At 34.7% G+C, this 26,036-nt stretch overlaps 1 protein-coding gene across 12 annotated transcripts in view; it reads right to left on the bottom strand.

The window, feature by feature from the left end:
- The window catches only part of PPP1R12A (protein phosphatase 1 regulatory subunit 12A), a 150,211-nt gene that overhangs the window by 14,740 nt on the left and 109,435 nt on the right, over positions 1 to 26,036 (bottom strand). For 5 of the 12 annotated variants that reach the window (XM_082418895.1, XM_082418900.1, XM_082418901.1 and 2 more), the window contains 11 exons: positions 25,223 to 25,317; positions 24,265 to 24,369; positions 23,181 to 23,348; positions 22,606 to 22,782; positions 16,165 to 16,255; positions 14,524 to 14,724; positions 14,112 to 14,280; positions 11,552 to 11,673; positions 7,183 to 7,248; positions 1,711 to 1,727; positions 309 to 444 (listed from right to left, as the gene is read on the bottom strand). In XM_082418895.1, the coding sequence (XP_082275021.1) occupies positions 309 to 444; positions 1,711 to 1,727; positions 7,183 to 7,248; positions 11,552 to 11,673; positions 14,112 to 14,280; positions 14,524 to 14,724; positions 16,165 to 16,255; positions 22,606 to 22,782; positions 23,181 to 23,348; positions 24,265 to 24,369; positions 25,223 to 25,317 (1,347 nt within the window). The remainder of the gene's footprint in view (positions 1 to 308; positions 445 to 1,710; positions 1,728 to 7,182; positions 7,249 to 11,551; positions 11,674 to 14,111; positions 14,281 to 14,523; positions 14,725 to 16,164; positions 16,256 to 22,605; positions 22,783 to 23,180; positions 23,349 to 24,264; positions 24,370 to 25,222; positions 25,318 to 26,036) is intronic. The other 7 variants (XM_082418896.1, XM_082418904.1, XM_082418897.1 and 4 more) reach the window with 4 other exon arrangements.

The raw sequence follows: 26,036 nt of genomic DNA, 5'->3' as shown, positions 1-26,036 counted from the left end.
CCCCTACCCCAAATCTACTCAGTGCCCCCTTTCAGCTCAACCACAGTATTACAGTACTGGCCTGAGAGACTTAAATGTGCAGGAAGTCCTGAGTACTTTCCCTTTTCCTTCAAATAAACAAATAGCTTTTTATATTCTACTTACCATTAATTGCCAAAAACTGAAAATTTAAGTAAGTTATTTCAATAAACTGATTTAATTATGAGTTTCCAGGAGTAATATCCAAACATAAAAAACTCAACAAAAAGATTACTTTTAATTAAATATAAATAAATAACCCAGTACCTTTTTTTTTTTTTTTCCAGTACCTTTTTAAAGTCAGTTGAATCATCCTTTTCTAGCCTGCTACTGTAAGGTTTTCTTTCTTCTGAGTAACTGTATGATCCAGAGCGACCCAGCAAGGAATCATACCGATCACTAGTTGATGTAGAACTGATTTCATATCTTCAAAAGATGAGTTTGAGTCAACATCTTTATTATAGGCTTTCACAACTTACATTAACATGCATCCTAGTATATTTAACTAGATATTCCAAAATAGTAGGTAATATTCTCCTTCATCGGTTATCTAATTAACTTTCATGATATATAATAAATAAATGGGAAGTTATTTTTAACACTAATTTCCCTTATTTGAGAAGGGGAGTTCAAAATCTCTATATCTGAAAGTCAAAACTGGTTTTACATCATGATAAATTATTTCAACAATTTTGAACTGTACATTTCCCCCCCCCCCCCACATTTTAACATCTCTAAAATCAGAACAAGGCTTACAATTGATGGGTATTATAGTTTAACTGGTAGCACTTTTCCTTTTTTTAAGTGGCATAAAATTGTATTTTAAAATTGGTAACATTTTAGATGATGAACTAACTAGAGTCTATCCGAAGTGATAGATAGTACTATGCCATTTTATATAAGGGACTTGAGCATCTGTGAATTTTGGTATCCACTGCGGAAGCCAGGGGGTGGGGGTGGGGCAGGGGAGGGCAGATCCTGGAACCAATCCCTCAGGGATACCGAGGGACAACAGAACAGTTTGTCCTAAACAAGAAGAACATATCTCATTTGAAAATGAGGATCCTCTTATTATCTAGTTCTGAATTTGGGTTACTTTTTCTGATAAATGCTACTGCCTCTACACTTCAATTCAACAGAATCATCAGTATATAAAAATTTGTTTAGTTTTACAAGGCTTTGGTTAACAATTATGGGCAAGAGGAACAAAAATTAGACTCAAGGATATTGTGGAGGTTCTCTGAAAAGATGAACAATTTGAGCTAGATGACACTTCTAAAAAGTGTCTTCATTGGTTTTCTTTTATCTGAAGCAGGGATAAGAGAGAAGATTCTGAATACCTAGTGAAATAAATTTCTGGTGGGTTTCATCAGTCTCTGATGTGAATAATGAGATGGTCAGTGTTGAAGTAACTTAGGATGGTTAGGAAAATTAAGAAAAGTTATCACTGTTGCAAATATCTGAGAAAAAATCTTTCTTAGTGACTTACTGTAACTATTGAACTAGAAGTAAAGCCATTGATAAAGAAAGCTATTAACACTTATCAGGTCATCTAAATATCTATAGATTTTTTATTATTAAAATAATTCTACCAACTTAAAAAATTCATAAATATCTAGCAACATATTTTTAGAAAGGATAAAAATGAGAAAAAGGTCAGTTAAAAAAAAAAAAAAAAAAAGTAAAACATACCTGGAAATGGAATCCGTCTATAAAGAGAGAAAAACATAAGCATAACTAAATTTTTATGCTTTCATTAAAGTAACTTATTGATTAATCAAGAAAATTTAACATCAATACTATTTTCACACTATTAAACTAACACCTATTTATTATATACACTTTAATGTAGTTGTTCTTACAAAGAAATTCTAGAACAGTCACTGTATATTTCTACTTGTCTGATACTATACAATTACATTTGCCAATTTACAGTCATATTTTGTGAATTTCTACAAAATGGCACAATACATTATTTTTTTAATTAGAAGGAAAAAAAAGAGAGACTAAGACATATCCATTACTTACAACCCGCTTAGCAGGAAAAAGTAACATTTATATTAAGAAATGCAAGTTTATTATGGGACATCTCAAAGCAATTATCTTTCCCATTTTTCTGTTTTTGAGGCCATCAGAGACAAACAAATGAATGCCTAAAGTATTTTATGTATGACAGTATATACATATTTTGCTTAAAATTTATTTTCTGGAAATCCAGCTATACATTCCTTCAAAGTTTAGCAATTAAGGGACAGGAAATTATAATTAATTTTCTTAAGCAAGTGGTATGCTATACTGAAGTTCCAAAACTCTTCTTATCTAAATGGTGAAATGATTAATAGGATAAAATCGTCTTATTGAAGTCAAAGAATTTTTTTTGGGTGGTCATCTTTAGCTCTTTCTCTTTCTATTGAAACACTCACTTAATCTATAATTTTCTATAAAATAACTATTCAGAAATGGTTTGTTAAATTTCTGAATTTAGATATTTATACTTACCCTTGAATGCACTGTGAAATTACTGGGTTCCTTTGGGACTGTCTGAAGTCTCATTCAGACTAAAAATGTCCTCCTAAGTCTATTTAAGTTTCCTTTGCACAACCAATTTCTTACCTGCTTCCTATTTTTTTGATGTAATGCTTTACTTTATTGATTTATTCTTTAGTTTTATAATAATGAACAATTTTGAAGTTAAATTTCAATTTTCATGGTATCATTCAAATTCATAAGCTGCTAAAAGAGTAGATTTTGAAAGTTCTTATCACAAGAAAAAAAATTTGTACTTATGTGTGGTGATGATGTTTAACTAGACTTACTGTGCTAATCACTTCACAATACACAAATATTAAATAACAACTTTATACATGTGCAACGAACATAATGTTATATGTCAATTATATCTCAATTAAAAAAAAGAGCAGAAACAAACAAAAGATATTATTTATCCAAATTCAGGAAACTAGCCACACATGAAATAAAATGTATACATATCAAATGAAAACATCACATCTCACCTCACAGTCTGCACTCTGGCTCACTGATTTAAAATTTAAGAATAAATAAAAACTCCAAGTAGTCACAGAAATCACTCAAATTCTATTTCTTTGCCTTTAAAAAGCATGGTGCTAGTATTGGTTATGTTTTATATTTTAAAAATTGTAGTAGAAAGCACATAAAACAAAATATACCATGTAAGCCACTTTTAAGAGTATAGTTCCAGTAGCGCTGACGATATTCACACTGTTGTGCAACAGCTCTCTAGAATTTTTTTCATCTTGCAAAACTGTTATTTTATACTCATTAAACAAATCCCCATATCCTCCTACCCCTAGCTCCTGGCAACCACGATTCTACTTTCTGTTACCCATGAGTTTGAATACTCTAGGTACCTCATTTAAGTGGAATCATACAGTATGTGTTTCTTGTGACCTGCTTATTTCACTTAGCATAATGTCCTTGTGGTTCCCTGTGTTTTAAAATTATTTTTCCAAAGTAAAAATGCCCTTTAAGTTTTTCTGATTACAGTACCATAAGCTCATATAAAATACCACAGTATAAAAAGTTCCTCTATAATTCCCCATCTCTCAAACGCCCTAGATAACCACTGTTAATCTTTTCTGTATACATATCTTTGTGAACACATAAAATATCTATCCATGCAAATACATTTTGATATATTCCCAACTAATAGACAATTAGGATGTTTTCAATATTTTGCTTCAAGAGCCATGCTGCTGTTAACACTTTAGACTTGTCTTTCCAAACTTAAGTCATTTCCTTGGGAATAAATTTCTCAAAGTGGAATTGCTAAGCTGAAAGGCATGAACTTTTTCTCAAGCCTTCAGATTTGTACTGCTAAACTGATTTCCCAAGAAAACATATTAATTATAATCCCAAAATCTTATATGAAAATGCCTATTTCAATACTAATCATGCCAAACCTAAGCATTATTAACCTTTGCCAATTTCACTTTTGTATTAATTGTTGTATCTTTGGTTATTAATGAGAGTAAATGTATTTTAAGCTTGTTGGCCATTTATATTTCTTCTTTTGTAACATTTATAAATTTCATGGATTCTGCCTCTATTTTTACTGTCTTTTAAATAGTACAAATATTAATATTTTAAATGTTACAAAAGAGGGCTAAGCTTATTTACTTTTTAAAAACTTATTTATTTATTTATGGCTGCATTGGGTCTTCATTGCTGCGCACAGGCTTTCTCTAGTTGCGGCAAGTGGGGGCTACTCTTCGTTGCGGTGCAGGGGCTTCTCATTGCGGTGGCTTCTCTTGTTGTGGAGCACGGGTTCTAGGCGCACGGGCTTCAGCAGTTGTGGCTCGTGGGCTCTAGGGCACAGGTTCAGTGGTTGTGGCACACGGGTTTAGTTGCTCCACACCCTGTGGGATCTTCCTGGACCAGGGATCGAACCCGTGTCCCCTGCATTGGCAGGCGGATTCATAACCACTGCACCACCAGGGAAGTCCAGCTTATTTACTTTTAACTGAGCAAATGTGTTTCAATTTTAATAAGGGTGTCTTTTATGCCACTTTCTAGCTTTACATGTTTAAATAATCAAATCTGCTAATCTTTTCTTTTTAGTTTCTTGCCTTGGTGTCTGTCTTACTTAAATTTTTGATTTATTACTAATGTTCTTCTCATGGTAAAAGTTTTATCATCCAATAGTTTAATGAAAGCAAATTATAATAACCCAAGCAACAGAAGCCCCATTTTTGGAAATAATGAACCATATTATGATAAAGTAATTCAAATTTCATCTTAATTTTAATTTATATCCTGAAGGTAGCTTCACAGGTAATTCAAAATATTTAACAACTTTTTGGCAACTTACAATTTACTTTGAAGCAAAAAAGTATATGCTACAAAGCCATTTTTCAATTTGGTGAACTGGGATTCTATAAACTGAATACAAGTTTTGTTATCAAACACACTTTTGAGGTAATGGTAACACTATTTCAGAAAATGCACCGAAGAATTGTGTTGCGCATACTTTTTCACAGAAAAAAAAAGGGCTGATGCTACAAATTTTCATAAGAGAGCAACACTTACTTAGTGGAAGCACTTTTCTAGTCTATTGTAAAGACACTATGGGTTAGTGTCTTAACCTCCACTCTTCCTTTTCCTCATGGTACAGCAGTCATTAAGTTTAGATGAGATGGTATGTAGCCCACATTAGCAGCAAAACGGCTGCAATATATCAGTGGTAGGCCTTGTCTGACATAGAGGGTTGCGTAATATAACTGAATTATAATAAATTCTCTTTGTTTAATCCAGTTTAAGCTGGGTTTTGCATTACTTGTAACTGAAAAAAACGCTAGCACAAAGTAAGATCGAAACAATCCTCTATTTAAAATGAACAAAAACTATTTAAATTGTTTGGAACTAAGAAAAATTTTCTTCATAGAAACAATATTCTACTCAACCTTAATGTATCTCATGTATAATTTTAACAGTAAAACTTAAATACAACATATATCAATATGCTTCAAAATCACAACTTTGTAAGCCAGAAAATCTTTCCCCTCCTATCCCAGCTTGCTGGGGTGGGGTATCTGGGTGATATGGCAGTGAGAAGTGTCAGCTGGAGATGGTTTACTAACTCCTTTGCTTTTGTTTACCTGTCCATTGTTTTTCCTTGAAAGATGGGAGTTCACAGTGTACCAATGGGCAAGGAAGATGATGGACAAGTTTACAGAATATAATAAAGAAGAGACATAGGTGAAATGGGGGAGTGCTGACAACTGATAGGCAAAGGGTTTAAAAATGACAAAACTTTTGCCCTGCAAATAATTTACCCTTGTTAGTAATTAATTCCTCAATCTGTCTGGCTATCTAAAGGTAAAATAAAAGTAACTTTTGGGTCAAAATAGGCCCTAAGAGTAATGTCCAGAGTCACCTAGCACAGAGAACCAACTTCTGGGCACTTCACATTATTGTAGATCCCTGCGACTGAAAGTAATTTTAACAGCTTTATGTAGGAACGCCAAGTCAAAATGAAGAAAATATGATCAGAATACCATTTCAGGCTAGACAGTGCTGAGTTTAAAACAGTAAGACTAACTTATGTTGTACAGATCTACCCTTATGTGAATAGAGCTCTTCTAAGTATGTCAGCTTTGTGCACAGCTAAACAAGAGGGAACAGAGGGGCAAAAAAACTAGTGGGAAGAAACTTTCATCATTTGCTAGCTATGCAACCTTGTCATTCAAACTTGCCTTAGTTTCTTCATCAATACTGAGGGGGCGAGGTGGGGGGGCTTTTCCTGAACATTATTGGGAAGATCAGCTGTGATAATGAATGTAAAATCCTTTAGAGACACTACATTTCTAAACAAATGTAAAGAAAGTTAAAATGACCTATTATCTTCTCCAAAATACAACTTCGCCATTTACAAAACTAAAATCTGGATCTGGTAAGATATTCACTACTTCTGGATATTCTTTAGATACTTTTCTTTGGTCAAAGGTATTACAGGTAGCCCCTGCTTTTCAAAAGTTCGTTTACGCGACTTTGCTTTTAAGAAAAAAGACAAAAAGTGCAAACAGTACTCAACATGTTTTACAGCAAGCCATTATAGAGGCAGCACACCCTCAGCAGCAAAAGAGCCACCGCCAAGCTCCTTCCCTGGGAACTACACTCAGTTTAAGCTGCCACAGCTTTGGACTGTGTCTTTGAGCACCGCGATTTATCTCAATTCATCTCTTGCATCCGGTAGCAAGATGTGTCCTAAGGTAATTCCCTCTTCACTTTATGTGGCTTACTGAAGATTATGGAACACTCTACTTTTGGATAGCAGTGGAAACCTGTATTCTCTTCTTTGTTTTTTCTTTTCAACTTTGAAGGTTAATTTACATACAATAAACTACATCCACTTAGAGTACACAGTTTGATGAGTTTTGACAGTTGTGTATATCCAAAAAATTACCTCTACAAGCAAGATCTAGAACATTCCCAATGTCTCTAAAATACTCTTTGTGCCCCTTTCCAGTCCCTCCATGCCTGATTCCAGAAAACCACTGATGGTCTATCCCCAGCAGGCAGGTACAGTGTGCAGTAACTGTCTGACATGAATAAATATAAACACAAGTAAAAAGTAACCCTTAGAAAATACGAACACTTCTAAATACAAAAAATAATGTTATTTACCTGAGTTTCTTTCTTATTGGATCCCTCTTCTGTATCTGATTGTTGTTCTTGTTCATTTTCATCACTCTAAAATAGATTTTAGAAAAGTAAAGATAAACTTCAAACTGTTAATATTTAAATACATTAGGGTTTTTGTAATTTAAAATGACCCTTGAGAAAAACCTAACAGGAAATGGATCAAAAGGAAAACTTTTTAAAGTGTGACTTTTTTTGCCTTATTTAGAGGAAGCCTATTTTGTCTGCATGGTACAATATAAGTAGGTTAGCGTATATGGTGAAGAAAGACCATCTACCTAACATTCTGATTTAGGAAACACATGAAATGTGTTTCATGCTAAGCTGGAGGCTTAGCATGAAAAAGATGATACTCAATTTTATATTGTAATGTTACTGCATGTACTTTAATAGTCAATATAGATACTATGTAGCTGCTCAACTATAATGAGGCAGCAAAAATAGGAAACTCATTAAGTAAGAAAAGCTCTATTCTATAAGCTTGGCAAGATTTATACAACAGTCCTATTATATTTAGGTAGTTCAGCTATCTAGAAATTTTTTGGGAATTTACAGCACACCAAATAGAAAACTAAGGTCTCAGTAGGCTAAAAACCTAGACTCCCAGACAATAGGAATATTCTACTAGAAGGACTGAACATCTCAGCAAACCATAAAGGATTGAAAGAAAAGGGAAATTTGCAATCAAACATATCTGGCTCAGGCTCACTATAAAAATACCACAGGCTTTAAAACTAAATCATCCTATTTCACACTCGTACAGCTATTTTCAGCTCTGTGACTTAGGGTAAATTTATTTATTTTTTTTTATTTTTTTATTTTTTTAAATTTTAATTATTATTTATTTATTTATGGCTGTGTTGGGTCTTCGTTTCTGTGCGAGGGCTTTCTCTAGTTGCGGCAAGCGGGGGCCACTCTTCATCGCGGTGCGCGGACCTCTCACTATCGCGGCCTCTCCTGTTGCGGAGCACAGGCTCCAGACGCGCAGGCTCAGTAGTTGTGGCTCACGGGCCTAGTCGCTCCGTGGCATGTGGGATCTTCCCAGACCAGGGCTCGAACCCGTGTCCCCTGCATCGGCAGGCAGACTCTCAACCACTGCGCCACCAGGGAAGCCCTTGGGTAAATTTATTAAAAAAATTTTTGAGCCACAGTTATCTCCTCCACAAGTGGGGATAAAAACCTTATAGAATTGCCCTAAGGATTATAGAGGATGTTTGTACAAACTATCATGTGGTACCTAGCAAAAATGATATGTGAAGTTACTAAGTGAACGGGAGAAATCAATGCTGCTACTGCCAGTATTACTTATTAATATAAATGTATTAATTCCGCAACATGAACTAATTGTCTTTTTTTTAAAAAAATAAATTTATTTATTTATTGGCTGAGTTTGGTCTTTGTTGCTGCACGCAGGCTCCCTCTAGCTGTGGCGAGTGGGGGCCACTCTTCCCTGCGGTGCATGGGCTTCTCATTGCGGTGGCTTCTCTTGTTGTGGAGCACGGGCTCCAGGCATGCGGGCTTCAGTAGTTGTGGCTCGCGGGCTCTTGAGCGCAGGCTCAGTAGTTGTGGCTCGCGGGCTTAGTTGCTCTGCGGCATGTGGGATCTTCCCGGACCAGGGCTCGAACCCGTGTCCCCTGAGTTGGCAGGCGGACTCTCAACCACTGTGCCACCAGGGAAGCCCGAACTAATTGTCTTTATGCGTTACTGTTTCATGGAAGAACACAGGAACTGGAAATTTAAAAAGTGGGGAGGGGGAAGAGTAGCCCCCACCTGCCACAAATAGAGAAAGCCCGAGCGCAGCAACGAAGACCCACCACAGCCAAAAATAAATAAATAAATAAATTTATTTAAAAAGAAAAAAAAAAGTGGGGAGGCTCAGAGGTCCTGAAAAGTAGTAACTAAGGAAAAAAAAAAAAAGGAAACCTAATAATATAACAGAGTAAAAACTCGACCTTATCTTTGACAGAGCCCTTGGTTCTTTTTGTATATTGTCTGATATAGGTTCAATCATGAGGCCATGAAAAGGGAAGGAGACTTGTGCTGATGGTTGATTAGAATACAATTCAATGCAAGCTCAAATTAAAAAGATGAGTATTGCCCATATGGACCTCAGGAAGAATTCTTATAATGCTGGTTAAGTGTATGACTCCAGAAAGTGGATTTTTGAAGGGATAGCTGGTGTAAATAAAAGTGGGGAAAAATAAATACTATATAATAAAGCTTTGCCTACTAAACCCGTAATACATGTAAGTTATTAAAAAGATAATTTTTAAGTAGTAAGAGTTACTATGTTAAGGTGCTAAGACTGTGAAGTTTTATTTTACTCTTATTAAAATGTTACTGGGCAATCAGTGAGAATCAACCAGACATCATGTACTTCCTGACACAGGACAAAACACCCTGCCAAGAGAATACTGAACCAAAATCTGATCATTTCTCTACCTCAAACTACCAATTTATAGGAAACATAAAAAGCTACATGACTGTGTTAAACTACAGTTCAGGGATATAACCCAGTTCATTCAAAAATAACTGTAAGAAAAAAAGAGATGGAGGACATAACTGATTACAAGAGACTTTAAAGAAATAACTAATCATAATGTATGGTCCTTATTTGGTTCCTACTCAAATCAGCAAAGTATAAAATTAGAACAGGGACTTCCCTGGTGGTCCAGTGGGTAAGACTGTGCTCCCAATGCAGGGGGCCTGGGTTTGATCCCTGGTCGGGGAACTAGATCCCACACGCATGCCACAACTGAGAGTTCACATGCTGCAACTAAGAGTCCTCATGCCGCAACTAAAAGATCCCGCGTGCTGCAACTAAGACCCGGCGATGCCAAAATAAATAAATAAATAACTATTTAGGACTTCCCTGGTGGCACAGTGAGAATCCGCCTGTCAATGCAGGGGACACAGGTTCGAGCCCTGGTCCGGGAAGATCCCACATGCCGTGGAGCAACTAAGCCCGTGTACCACAACTACTGACCCTGCACTCTAGAGCCCGCGAGCCACAACTACTGAGCCCACACCCCACAACTACTGAAGCCCATGTGCCTAGAGCCTGTGCTCCATAACAAGAGAAGCCACCGCAATGAGAAGGCCGAGCACCGCAACAAAGAGTAGCCCCCGCTCGCCACAGTTAGAGAAAGCCCACGCGCAGCAACCCAACGCAGCCAAAAATAACACAGTCTATGGCAAAACTGAGAAATCTAATACTAAATGCCTACTGAGGAGGGTCTCGCAACAGAGCAAATAAATTCTAGCCATACGCCCAGAAAGATTCAGGAATTGTAGATTTTAAAAAAACCAAAAAGATAAAAATAAAATAACTATTTAAAAAATAAAATAAAATTACAACAAACCATTTATGGCAATATGAGTCAACAGGACATTAAAACTGACTGGATATTCAATATTAAGGATTTATTGTCAATTTATTTAAAAATAAACATGATCATGATATTGTGGTCACTTATTATATGATAACATATTGTGGTTACTTTTATTATTTTTTAAAAATAAAATTTTAATATTTTTTAAAAAGGTGTCCTTATTTCTTAAAAATACAGACTGAAGTTTTTACATATAAAATGATATTACTAAGATTTACTTCAAAATAATACAGGAGTTGGGAAAGTGGTGGGGATTTAGCTTAAACAATAAATACCTGGGGTGGGGCCATATACTTTTTTATGTTTGAACTTTTCTGTATTAAAAAAATTTTTTAACGAAAAAAAAAAAATCAACTGGCTAAAAACAACAATCCTCCCAAAACCAAATTATTTTTGCCTTTCTGTAGGTATATGTTGTACTGAAACAGTATAAATTTCACTTTAACCACGTTACCCCATAGCTCTTCTTTCTCTTGCATATGAATATCAATGTCAGGCATACAATCAGGGAATCAAGAAAAAAAATTTAAGTTTATAGGATTGTTATAATTTGATAAGTAAAGCACTGCAACTATCCAGCATCACTTGAGATGGAAATAATTGTTATGTATATCATAATCATATTCATGAAAATAGGATTAAATGTAAAGCATCTTTCTTTCAAGAACCGCTAAGATAAATGAGCAGTTTAGCCATTATACAATAATCAACATCTGTACACTGAGCTGCAGCCATTATTATTTTTATTCCAATATTGGGACAGTATTCTTGCTTTTAATACCAGAAATCTAAGTAGTTGTTTATTCTTATAAAGAAGAACTCTTCTGATTTAAATAAGTCAGCTCAAACACATAGTGATGATCTAAAGAATATATAATCTGAGGCATATAAGAAATCATTAGTGTACATTCTTGGAAAGATTAAGCATACTATCAAGTAGTTATATTTTAATAGGTTCTCACATCTTGTGTCCAGAATGAAACTCCTGTAGATCTTCTTTTCTCTCTTGGTCGCCGTCGTTCTCTGATTGATTTAGGTTGTGATTTATCTTCTCCCTCTTTTTCTTCTTCTCTCTTTTCTCCCTCTGTTAAGGATTAAAATTAATCATATGGCAGCCATGTATCTTGATAGTATTTTGCAGTGTAAATGTGAATATAATTCTAAGTCAATCTCCTTTGTGAAGCCTTCTAAAATTCTCTAATCAGAAATAATTTTTGCCCCTCCCAGTGCTCCTATAACACTTGGCTTAAACATGTATCTGTATCTCTCATTAGATACGTTTTTGAGAATCAAGATAAGAACTAATTTTAATTACTTCATTTTTCTAGTGCCTAAAACAAAAATTTTGCTAAAAAGACACACTTGCTATTTGCTGAACAGAAAATAATTGAATCCTATGAAGAGAATGGGGTCCCAGTTATTAACGTCTGACAGGAAGATAGTTATTATACCTAACATTAACACTTCAAGATAGTTATAATACCCAAACAGTGCATAATGATGGAACAGCTAGTGGGCATCATACAAATTTATCAGTTTCTGCTTCTACCATTCCCCATCCTCCTTCAGCAGTAATGAATACAGTAGGCATTGAATTTTCTATTAGTATCTAAGAGTAAACCTTTTTTTTTGTTGCTGGGGAAAAAATTATCTTTTATTAAAAACAAATCAATGTAAACAAATGTTAGTCTTCAAATTTGTTCCCTTCCTGGGATAGTTAAAATAGCTTCAGACTTACATACTAGAAGAATATTAGGGCCTCTGAATATGCTTTAAAAAGTAGACGGGGCTTCCCTGGTGGCGCAGTGGTTGGGAGTCTGCCTGCCAATGCTGGGGACAAGGGTTCGATCCCTGGTCCAGGAGGATTCCACATGCCGTGGAGCGGCTAAGCCTGTGTGCCACAACTACTGAGCCTGCGCTCTAGAGCCCGCGAGCCACACTACTGAAGCCTGCGCGCCTAGGGCCCGTGCTCCACAATGGGAGAAGCCGCTGCAATGAGAGGCCCGCACACCGCAACAAGGAGTGGCCCCTGCTCACTGCAACTGGAGAGAGCCCTCGTGCAGCAGTGAAGACCCAACGCAGCCAAAAAAAAAAAAGTAGATTGTAAAAAAAGAAAAAAAAAAAAGAGACATATATGGAACAAAGTAACATTAAAAATGATTTTTAAAAGGCTCCTTGTGTCATTGTCTCCTTGTTGTGAAGAAAAAGAAGCAAAAGAAACCCCAAAATTATAGTATTAAGAGGGGTTTTAAAGTTGCTTTTAGAATTAGTTTACAGCAAAGGTCGCAAACTCCAACATAGAGAGTGGCCATCCAGATTACATAGAGAGGTAAAATGGGCCAGGAGGGGGGCTGCTACTTGGCTCTCATCAATTGTTGACCTGTGAGAATTCAGAGCCAGCGTTGCCATATCCTCCAACTTTTCAACAGAAGACAGAAATCTGAACTTTTATGCAGATACCCCTAATTTTAAATGTTGACTCAAAATTTTTACAAACATTAGATGGGCCTCACACTTAGTGGTTTAAAGAACTGAAATATCTCAATGACCAACAAAAGAAAAGCCAGCTGGAAATAGAAAAAAATTTAATTTTCTGAAGTTTATTCCTACATGATTACTGATATTATCATGACTAATACTATGAAGATTTTGCTTTTTTTTTTAAATTTTTATTTATTTATTTTATTTATTTTATTTTTGGCTGCGTTGGGTCTTTGTTGCTGCGAGCAGGGGCTACTCTTCGTTGCAGTGTGCGGGTTTCTCATTGCAGTGGCTTCTCTTGTTGCAGAGCACGGGCTCTAAGCGCGTGGGCTTCAGTAGTTGTGGCTCACGGGCTCTAGAGCGCAGTCTCAGTAGTTGTGGCACACGGGCTTTGTTGCTCGCCGGCATGTGGGATCTTCCCAGACCAGGGCCTGAACCCGTGTTCCCTGCATTGGCAGGCGGATTCTTAACCACTGTGCCACCATGGAAGCCCGAGATTTTGCTTTTAAAGGAGGAGCTAATTAGTGTTTACATAGGAAGTTTATATGAAATAATAGGAAATGTTAATAGTGTCAATATGCCAATATACAGCTGAAAAAGAAATCTATTTCTCAAGAAATAAGCATAAAAATAAGTTTTTTTGGCAAGGACATTACATATGTTAAATGATTTTTGTTTAAAACAATTTCACAGAAAACAGTTAAAAGACATCTACATAATATGCAAGAAATGACTTGAAACATTAATAAACTGCTCCTAGAAATAATCACCCCACCAGCTTTTCTATACTAACTTTTCTATGTTGATGGACATAAAGATTTTTGAAGGCAATAAAGATATATGTATCAATGCCAGACCATATTATTTTCTGTTTTTATTTTCTACTTTTCTCATTCTCAATCATCATGTTCTTTCTGGTTAGGTAGAATGAGTCCCAGTTTAGGATGTTGTTTCTCTTCTGTTAAACTATTAGTTAGGAAAAACCAACTCAAAGAATTAATCTGAAGGAAACAAAGTGTCTTCAAAATTTGGTCTTCTTACCTCTTTCATTTTCCTTTGTTAATCCTCTGGAGTAAGCAGAAGTTATACCTACAAGACTATTTGGCCTGTTTAGTTGACTTGAAGCATAGAGTGAACTGCTCATGGTAGAAAGTGAAGAGGATGGAGTGGTTGAACTTGAAGTTGATACTGGTCTGTAGCGTTGATAAGTCTGTGAAACATTAAAATTAACACCCATTTGAAATATTAAACATAGATAAAAACATATAAGACACTTAAATTCATTTCAAAGGAAAAGTAATGTTCTAATCATGTCAAAATAATTTAGATTTCCAGTTAAAGTCCTTATGAATATTTTATATATGGTTTGTTAGTATATAAATCTCTTGCATTTTGAGAATCACAAGAACTATCCGTGCCACTTGACCTAGCGGTGTTGTTGGTATACTATTACCTCATCATATGTTCTGGAGTACTTCTGTTTATATTCATCTTCTCTAGATGTTTCTGACTCCTTCTTTTCTTCTTGCTTCTCTTTATCCTGTTTTTCTTTTTCCTCTTTTTCTTTTTCTTCATTTTCTTGTTCTCTGGTTCGGGTAGAACGACTCCTTCCTATCGTTTTCTCAGCTTCCTGAAGATCAGTCAATGTCACCCCCTGCACGCAAAAAAAGATAAATTTAATTATGAGAGGCATTAAGGCTCATTTCAAAGGAATATTTTATAAGTAGATATATTAAATGTGAATGTATTAAAAGTCAAATATGCATGTTTGGAATTGGTTTGCAAATTGAAACAGAATTTCTGCTTAGCAAGTCACATTCATTCTATGAAGAATCATCATGAGCAAGCACAATAATAGGTACTGGGAAAGAAATAAAATATGTGCAAGAAATTGTCTCTGTATTCAAGAAATTAATAGAATAGCACAGGAACTGACCATATGAATATAAATATTCCCAAGAAGTTCAGAGAAAGAAGGAAAAGCCAATATATGCATTATTTATATATTAAATTTATATGTATTTATGTTTCTGTATATGTATATGCACACAGAGAAGATTTCAGTAAAGAAGTAATTTTTGAAGGTTAAGTCTTGAAAAGAATAGGTTGGATTTCAAGAAATTAAGGTACGAGGACAGAAAAAATACGTTAAGTAATGGCAAGGATTAAACACTTGAATCTGGGGACTTCTCTGGCAGTCCAGTGGTAAAGAATCCGTCTTCCAATGCTGGGCATGTGGGTCTGATCCCTGGCCGGGGAAATAAGATCCCACATGCCGCGGGGCAACTAAGCCCACGTGCCACAACTACTGAGCTCACGTGCCTCAACAAGAGTCCACGTGCCGCAAACTATTGAGCCCATGCACTCTGGAGCCTGCACGCCACAACTACAGAGCCCACATGCCCTGGAGCTCACGCGCCACAACTAGAGAGATAAAACCCGCAAACCACAACTCGAGAGAAGCCCACGTGCTGCAACGAAGAGCCCATGTGCCTCACCGAAAAGATCCCACATGCCTCAATGAAGATCCTGCGTGTTGCAACTAAGACCCGAGGTAGCCGAAAAAATAAAGAAAATAAATAAATAAAATAAATAAACAGTTGAATCTGGACTTTGGAGCCCCTCAACTGTAGGAAAGGGAAGACACAAGAGATATGGGAGAGAGAGTGGCAAGGGGGTAAGAAGATGATAACTAGCTTGAGTGACATTTTTCTCATACTTGTATATCAGCTTTTTGATATACCTAATATAAAAGACCTATTTCCCATAGCTTCCAAAGACGCATAGAATTCTTTAATAATTATGACACATCATATATGATTAATTTTAACACTGATCAAATACCCTGAGCCAGACACTATATTAGGAATAGAAAAATAAATACTTAAAGAGATACAAAGGCATATGCTACTTAGACGAAATGTAACATTAACAAGTATAGCCACATAAAAAGGCTACGGTAGGATTACTAAGGCAACTTTTATCTTTTAAGATTTACTCATATTATATAGTGACATCAATATTTTCACAGAAATGTGAAAAAGGGAAAGATAATTTATTTTGAACTTTTATATATTATACACATTAAATATACCTGTGTTGATCTTCTAGACTGTCTTGCTTGTCTAGATCTTGCTTTTCTTTGGGATTCAGACTCTTCATCTCTAACAGGAGTGAGGTATGATCTACAGTAATAAATAAAAATGGTCACTTGGAGATACAATACCTGTGAATATAATTACATATGAACGTGCGTAAGTGAAACATTTAAATTTAGCATTTTAATGGATTTTAAGAAAGAGTCTTCAGAAAATGGTTAAACCCACTCTGAAATTCAACAATGCAATTTGATAGTTTTTTAGATTGGAACTACTCATATTAACATATTTTTAAAGTTCTTCCTAACCACAGTTTTGGTTTTTTTTAAACTATGTAACGTCATTCCTCTTAGCTCCTTTCTTGATTTCCTGCAACACCATCCTAGATGGCATGTGAAGTTACAAGGCTAAACTCTAGACTGTCAATGTCTTTTTATGGTAAAGGACTGAATGTAATATTTAGGATATGGGATGACTAGTGAGGAAGCAGCACTCCCTGCATTCTTGTCATTGTGCATTTACTAATAATGTTTTTGACGGACATCACACTTTTGTTCATACTTTAAATTCTCTAAAAATTCAAGTGTTTTTATACACAAACTGCTTTAAAATCAGCATCTTATTCTTGGGTCACTGATTTTCTGATACAGAGAAGAGGATTTGGCATTTATGTTCACTAGATTTTATATTATAAATCTAAGCCTATGTTCCATCCTGTCACAAGGTATGCACAATTTCAAAAGCATGCAATCTATGTCAAGAGGTAAATAATGAATTAAAGGGTTGAACAAGCAAAGACAAGACAGAGCCCTGCAACATAAGAAAACTTCCCTCTAATGATCAATATTATTCGGGAAGTTCAATTGTTAACACTTTATCTAGTTACACTACCATCTAGCTCACATTTCTCACAGAACATTCTGAACTTGAGTATCTTTATTTTCTGTTGTTCATTAAGTTTATCAATAACCTATCATCATACCCCTATCCCCAAATGCTATTTTTTAAAAACTCTCCTGTTAACTTTAGTGTTCTTCTCAATTTGTAATTCATTCTGCTCTTTAACCTCCCTGACACTATTCACATATTCGTAACAAACTTTAGAATTTATTCTTTGTTTTATGCCTTGTGTTTTATTTTTTCTGTGTCCTTTAAAGCTCTAAGTTCAGAGAGTATAACACATCTTCAAACACCTTACAGTTGTTTACAGTTCCTTCAGAATTCTTTTTAGAGAACTCTCATTCTTTTTGATACATAGGAATGCGTCTCTCCCTCCAAAGTCTTGAATTTTTTGGAATCTGTCTCTCTAAAACTAGAATACAAGATTCATTATTCCTAGGATTTGTCTCCTTGGATAACTAACCCTAAGATGACACAGTCATTTCTCACCCAAGATCCTGGTTGCCTCAATTTCATCAATTAACTCCTACTTATTGGTTAAAGTTAGTTCTAGAGGACTGGTTCTTCTTGCTTCTACTCTAATCACAGATAAACTGTAAAGCAAGGTAAGTCAAGAAATTCTCAAGAGGGTGTTTTTACTTGAATGAGACATCCAGCAAACTTAGATGAAAATCCCATCACTTCTATATTCTGACTTAAGTTGTTTTTATCATCTGCTTTGAGAAAATATCACTTGTGTTCTCTATTCAGTTGAATAACTTATGGCACTATATCATAAGGATAAGACTTTTTTTTCCTCTTTATCCGTATGTTTTCTATCATTTTTTACCTCTAGGTTTCTAGAATATCCTGAATGATTATGTCTTTTTGCTATCATAGTAGCACTACATTTATCTCATCAATAAGGCACAGCTGATCAAATTGAAGCACTTCATTGAAGAGCTCTATCCTACCAAATTTGGTTTCTATTAAAAACTAGTACTGACATAAGTTCATAAAATAAAATTTTAATTTTTTTAATTAAAAAAAAAATTTGTCTCCCTAAAAGTGAAAGGCAAGGGAGAAGTCACTAAATAAGACATTTTGCTTATCACCATTTCTGTAGTTTAACTTCCTCTTACTTGAAATTCTGTATGGCTTCATCTGTACCAACGCACAAACTCAGAGATGAATACAACTGGTAGGATACCTGCCCTCTCTCCCTTCTATGCTGCTCAAAAGCTTGATATTCCTTTTTCTCCCATTGTTTTATTATTTCTATTCTGTCTATATATCAATTCTCTTGAGTTTTAAGGTTTTTATTCAGCTATAACAGATACTTTCTCATTTTTATTACGACTCCAGTGATTTTCTGGGACAAGAAAGAGGATAACCAATAAATTTGTTATTAGAGTTTAAGAAACATTAATTCTGGAATACGATTTTTGTATTGTTTGTTGTAGAAGTTGATTATATAAATGTGGAAAATACTATACATTCTAACCTTCTCCAGGAAAATAACAACATATTAAAGGGTCTGAAAAGGACTGAGGGAAGAAACCTGTTTAACTGTGTTTAACTCAGCAATTTCCAAGACCATTTAAGGAGGAAAAACTTTTTTTTTCTTTTGTGGTACATCTATTAAATGTGTAAAAGTTCTCCGTGAAATATTAGCCTGTAAAATGGCTATTTTTTTCATCCATTCATTTAACAATTATTTATGCATCTACTGGTCCTATGCAATTTACTGCCTTCTGGACTTCCACCAGATGAGGAAAAAAAAAATAACAGAAAGAGAAGAAACCTAAATGTGATAGCAAATCTAGTTTAACAAAAGTTTATAGCAGCCTAGACAGCTGCATGTATCACTTTAGCATTTCATGAGCTGCTCTGAAAGTACAAATGGACATGAAAGACTGAATTCTTATTTCCACTATGTACAAAGTTTTCATATATAGTTTAAAACAACTGCATTGTCACTATGCCCCTTTATCCCATGGCAAATAGCACTATCAACCATCACACTCTCTCCCAAGAAGCCTAGATTATTTTTCAATACTTTCAAGCTGCCATGAAAGTTAATAAATCTATTTATCATATCTGGTTTAACATATGTAGGTCAGGGGCATAAAAATTACTAGCTGAAAGACTTGTAAAATCTGTTCATTTAAAATTTCCATACAAACATTTGCTCCAAATTAGCATAAAAACCTAGCCTATCGATTTGCAATATAGGAAATATATTTGATAGTCCCCATCTGAAATTCAGTTCCTTTCTCCTCCTTGAGGTGTCTATACAGAGCAGATCTCTAAGAACAGGATGTAGAGAAGACAAATAATTCAAATTTTTAATATGTGTTTAATTCCAAAGAGGTGATCATCAAAAAGATGGCAGAACATACCAAATTCCATTACTATATCATATTGTCATATTGATCTCTTTTGTATAACTGTATAGGGTATATAATTTTACTTACTAGTCTTAGATTGCCCACTATTTTCTGAACAATCCAAAGGTTATTTTTAAATTAAGGTTTTTTCCCTCAGTAAAAGCAATTATTCTATATATTATTTCCCTGACATTTATTGGCTGAAATATTTATATTTATTTATAATATTTATACTTTGGTTAGTCACCAAATTACATCTCTAAAAAACTGAATACCAGCCCTTGCTTCTCACTCAGCATTTTTCCTTCCAGAGGGAAAATAAGTGGACAAATGGGAGCTGGCTGAGCCAAGGGAAAATGGTAGAAAAGGTAGCTGTACTGAACCATGTGAATTCATACTACAAATACGAAGTTATTAGTAAGGTACTGTTTTGCAGTTTGAAAAGACTACGGAGAATTAGAAATGCCTAAACAATGAAAGAATTTGCCATCTTGCTCCACCTACCTATCTATCTATCTATCTATCTATCTACCTATCTAGATATTCTGCCGCCCCGCGAGGCTTGCTAGATCTGTTCCCTGACCAGGGATTGAACCCAGGCCATGGCAGTGAAAGCCTGGAATCTTAACCTCTAGGCCACCAGGGAACCTCGCCATGCTCCATCTATTTAAAGCTAGCTTCTCCTCCCTGCTCCCCAATGCCTCCTCCCTCCAATTAATCAATTGGAAATCTTTATGAAAACAGAAAATTTTCATCCAAACCTGATCAATAAAAACAGGAAAAGTCAACAATAATGTGGAATTTAATAGTGTACACAGTAACTTTACATAAAGTTACATAAAAGTACATATGTAAGGGTACCTAAAAATGGCATAAATGTATTAGTATCTTTTTCAGCCACAGTATATTCTTAAATCACCATACATACATTTGGGGGCAAATTTTCAACTATATACATTTTGAAACCATTAATGAAATTTAATTAAAAAGACAAACAGGGGAATTCCCTGGAAGTCCAGTGGTTAGGATCCGTGCCTTCACTGCTGAAGGCCCTGGTTCAATCCCTGGTTGGGGAACTAAGATCCCACAAGCCAAGCAGCGCGGCCAACAACAACAACAACAAAAAGACAGACGAGGCCAAAATTGCAAACGATTATTTGACATGAAACAAAACACAAACATTAATATTATTGCACACATCACTGAAACAAGTTAAGACAAAATTTCTGTAATGTAGACCAGGAAAAATGTCAATAGACATATTTTATTTCTTATGATATGAGAACCTGCTCTGTCCTAACAATATCACAGAATATTTAATTCTCAATCTTTAAAGTCTTCCAGGATTTATTCTAAAAAGCTGAAACTCAATACTTTCCAACAATATAAAAAATAAAGAAATCTGAGGTTAAGAATCATAATTTGCTTGTTCTGACACAACTGATGATTTTGGGGAGGCATTCATTGGCTTTGTCATTGGAAAAATTTTTTTAAAGTATGGAATGCTAGAGATAGAAAGGATTCTAGAAGTTAAAAACTATATAAATTAAATACCTCATTTTACAGAAGAATAAATTCTGACCCACAGAGAACTCTTACCTTAGGATTAAGGCACAGCACGGAGTAGAAAACCAAGACCTCCTGAACTTTTTCCCCTTCAGCTCCCCACCTCCCAAAAAAGCAAAGCCCTCAAATTCATTTTCACTAGAAGAGAATGATGAGTGCCTATGAACCTCTAATTTCTGTAGGCTATGTGGTCTCACTGAAAACACTTCAAAAACCTAAAACTGACTAAGAGAAAAACAAAACAAGAATAATTAAAATATGATATGACCTATACTGGTATTCAAAAATCACAAAATGCTAACTGCTTGTAGTGCTGTTAGAGAAGTATCATTAAATTTCACCATAAAAATAGAAATGAAGCATAAATATATTGACAGAAACTAAAGATGTAATGATAGGCAGGAAAACATTTTTTTAATTAAAAAAGTTTTCAAAACATTTAACATTTTGTTACTTTTCATATATTCAACACAAATATTACTATAAGGATGCTACTACTTACAACAGGCCATGCACTTTGCTAGGCACCAGAGACAAAAGATGTATAAGACTGTATATGAATACTATGTGCTAGAAATAAAACCAAATTAATCTGGTTGGTATTTTAGTTAAGGAAAATATCAGTTATGTAGCTAATTTTTCAAGAATAAAATATTTAAAGAGGTTACGTTTAGTTTCCTAAGATGTTCTTTCTCAAGAGGGAAAACCAAATTCAAAGCTAGGGACTATGCATGATATAGCAGACAGAACCCTGGACTGATTCTCCTGTAATACTGGGCCTACCCTTAGCTCTCATACTTACTAACCACATAAAAGTGGAAAAGTCACTTAATATCTCTGGGACTCAGTTTCCTTCTGTAAAGGATATCATAAAAGATAATAGGTAAATTCCTTTCCACATCTATGATTCCATACCAATTGGCTGCAACAGGAAGAAGTGAGCAATGCTCATAAAAATGTGTAAGCACATAAAACAAATTCACAGACCCTTTAAAAAATTTAATTAACAAGTGCCTTCTATGTACCAGAATTAAAACTAAGTGAATGTAGTTAACATACTTAAAATTATTTGGCTTACACATATGCATAAGAAGCCATTCTTCACCAAAAGAATTTTAAAATGAAATTCTCAAAAATAACAACAACAAAAACCGTTTAACATGCATCAAATTTCTTAATAATGAGGTGGAAGGGGGGAACAATGAGAAGAATAAAAAACCTGTTTTTGTCATGTTACATCTAGTTTTCCATGAGTATGATTTGTTTGGTATGTGTTTAGAGTATGCGCTTAGATCTTCATCACAAAAATGTTTTGAATTAAAGAAACCATTAAAACTAAGATGGCTAAGTATGAAGACAACTATCTGGCTCAGCGCCTTTAAACAAGAACATTAATTCTGTCAGAGGTGGGTTACCAAGCCTAAAGGCTAATAATTGCTAATTATATCAATTTACATAGTTCTGAGCTGATCTAGGTTATCTCATGTATTAACCTACTGAAGAGATAGTCACCAACTTCCCAAGATTAAAAAACCAAACAAAACAAACAACTTTCATCATTGGGCAAGATATATCAGCAGTCCTATTAGGACCTTTACACACCTGCGTCTCTCCCTGACCTCTGAAGTGGAGGAGACAGTGCCAGCAGTAGTTGTAGTCAGGGTTGTGGTAGAGGCTGCAGCATTTACAACAGTTGGAGCAACAGGAATGGTCACTGCCGTAGGAACACTGTCCTTTTCTTTTTCAGTACTATCCTCAGCCCACAAACGATTTGAGGTACTATAACATCATAAGCAGCAACACAAAAAAGAGAAAAGGAAAACAGCTAAACAAGGAAAGCACTTTCTAGCAGCTGAAAACATGTGACTACAGGGATGGATTTTTTTTAAAACATAAGGTGAGACATCTTTCATCTATGAACCAAAAAGTTCACCCAGAGCTGTCAAAGAGAAATTTACACTTTAAGCAGCTTAATGCAAGGAAAGTTCATAAGTCAGGAACTTAATTTTTTTTCCCCAGACATGCATAATTGCCTCTTTTTGGAATCAATTTTTGTTTGTAAATCATTTTAACAAGGTCAATGAAAAAATCCAGAGCCCCACAATCTTCTAAACAAAAATGCATGCACATACATAAGCACACAGTAGGCCTGAACACAAAATGTATCTGTGACTCACCTGCTTTGTGTGCCTGCTGAGGAAGAACCCGTTGTAATCTTTGTAGTAGTGCTTGTGCTGGAAAGCAGGCTTTTCTGAAGCCCAGCTGCAGAGGTAACTGTTGGTGTTGATGTGGTGCTTGGAACACTAGAACTAATCAAATCATCTTGTCTTCTACCAAAGGAGCAACTAAAGGAAAGAGTCATATCTATATAGAATGTGTTTGTATGTGTATTCTATAGTCAATGCCTATACATTATACAGATTCACAAGGCTAGGAAAAAATCTAAAAGACTGTGTTCCTAAATACGCCACCGGCTCCAGCACCAAGAGTTGCATCTACAACTTGCTAGAGTCTAGATGATTTCTCTAATTTGGTAGTGTATCATTTTACTGCATTCCCCCACCCACCAACAAGATTCAAAGATGATCTGATAGTTTACATATCTGGAACTGTTCCAGGTCATATGGTCATGCCAGGTTGGGTCTGGAAAAACACTTTGGTTTGGTTTTACTCGGGGAAAGTTAAGACTTAAGCATTTTCTAAGAAATTGTTTCAGCAATGGGTCACATCCCTAGGAGTGACCCATGCCTATATTATACTTGTTGATCTTTTAGTCTTTTTTTGGTTGCTTTTAGCAGAGAAAATAATGCATAGATTTTCCACCCCCTCTCCAATATGATATTACCAACATTCCAATTCAAGGCATTTCCATTGCTCTGAGTTCTAACACAAGTAGAAACTTTCCAGGTCACCACGTATCAATTAATTGATCTATTTCAACTGCTCTAGTCAATTATATAATTGACTTATATATAATTACATACAGAGTTCCTTTTTTAATATGTTATAATCTAAAAGATACTTCATAGCATATCAAATTTAATTTAAAAATATATAATATAATAGGAAGGCATAAGTAGGAGCAAATTTTCACCCATCTTTAAATATATATTCTGTGTCTTTAAATGAAGTTTTATTTAAACAACAAAAGATATATTTAATAAAGGCACATTTTTAATGTTATATTAAATTGAGAGCTCCAAACTGCCTCATATTTTAATAAAAGAATACAAAAAAGTTACTTAAGAATTATATTATTACCTTTTATGATAAGTTGATCCTTCATTAATGGAGCTATTCTTTTTGAGATCATCTTCCCATTTTCTTCTTGTATATGAACTACTTGTTCGCAAACTTGAAGAATCTCTGTGAAAAAAATATCCTTCAGATTCTGGTAGATAATTTTAAAATAGGGTTAAAGAAGCTGGATTTTAATAAACATCTGTAGAAGCAGAAACCAGTAAAATCCCTTAGAAAAACACTCTGGAATATTTATTAACAAGTGAAAGTAATTCAACTAAGATTCCAGTTCTAAGATTCTATCCCAAAGGTATAATCCTAACTATAGGGGGGAAATTTAAATGTTTGCAGAAGTTTTATTTATGATGACAAAATATTAGACAATTTAAATGCCCATAGTTTGGGGAGGGGAAATGGTTACTTTAACCTCAGCAAATCTACTCTATGGAACACTATGTACTAATGAAAAACAATGCTTATTGAAAATACACACTAACATTTAAGACATTATGAGATCTTAAGTGAAAGAAAAAGTCAAGACACAAAATTGAATATTATAACATGATTACAATTATATCAAAACTTCTCATACTCTATATGTGCTGAAAAGTAGGAAGAAACAAATTAAAATGCTGACAGTGATCAAGTAAGGGCTTTTTCTCCCTTCTTCTTTCTCCTTTTCTATTATGTTCCAAATATTTAGAAAACATATACTAGTCTGGGACCTCATCTGCCACCACTGCCCCCTCACTCTGTTACAACCGTAATGCCTTCATTTTTTTTTGCTATTTCATGAACATACCAAGCCTGCACCTCCTCAAGTCCATGTACTTGGTGTTCTTCCTATTAGGAATACCCTCCATCTCTTCCTGAAATCCATATCCCACATAATTACAACAATGCTCATGTTTTAACTCTCATGCTAGATAGTAAAGATTTTATAGTTAAAAAAAAATAAAACAAATCATAATGAATCCACCTGTTTTCTTTCTCTTCAATGTCAGATGTACTGGCTAGTCGTCTTGGTATTGTAGGTGCGACATATGCAAGCCTAGTTCCTTTACTATCTTTCTCCTATACAACAGGGAGAAAAAAGAGTGAACATAAATCTGTGATGATTATAGGTGCTGCTAAAAGTATTATGGAAAGAATATTCAACAATGTATAATTACATAGCCATCATAGTTTATTTTATAATATTTCCTTAATTCCGAGCTAAACTCCAAAATTGATGTCTATCAATATTCAAGTACTATAAACACTAAAAGACAGCCTGTTCAAATTAATTTTCTTTTCCCTCTTCTTTAATCTAGAATTAGTTCTTTTATAACATAAGAAAAATTCCTCCACATTTTAATGACTTTTTCTGAAACTTCTGTAACATTTACTGTAATGTAGTATTGTAAGATAAAATATCTTTACTTCTTTCAGAGAAATAAGGTCTCAAATACGGTTCACTGATAAGTCTCAATTATTTATATCATACAAGCTATTTACTACCTTAATATTCTATGTTTTAAAAATATAACATTAAAATATACAAAATAAAAAGTTATTTAAATTATATTTAACCAAATCTGGCTGAGAGTGTAGTGACAATGACATCTGTTACATTCTCATTATACTGGCATCAAGTACTTGGAAAACAACTGGAAAATAAATTTATACAAAATAAAAAATATTAAAATTACTTAATGAGAAATTCATTTCTGAATTTCTGATACATGTAAACACTCCTGTATAGAGCAAGAAAACTGTAAGGAAAAAAATGTCCAAGCACTAAAAATGCAATA

The sequence above is a fragment of the Balaenoptera physalus genome (genome assembly GCF_965194825.1).
Source record: "Balaenoptera physalus genome assembly, chromosome: 13".
Taxonomy (NCBI): Eukaryota; Metazoa; Chordata; class Mammalia; order Artiodactyla; family Balaenopteridae; genus Balaenoptera; species Balaenoptera physalus.
Note: the sequence above shows the minus strand (reverse complement) of the source record. Positions and strands in the feature narration are given on the sequence as shown.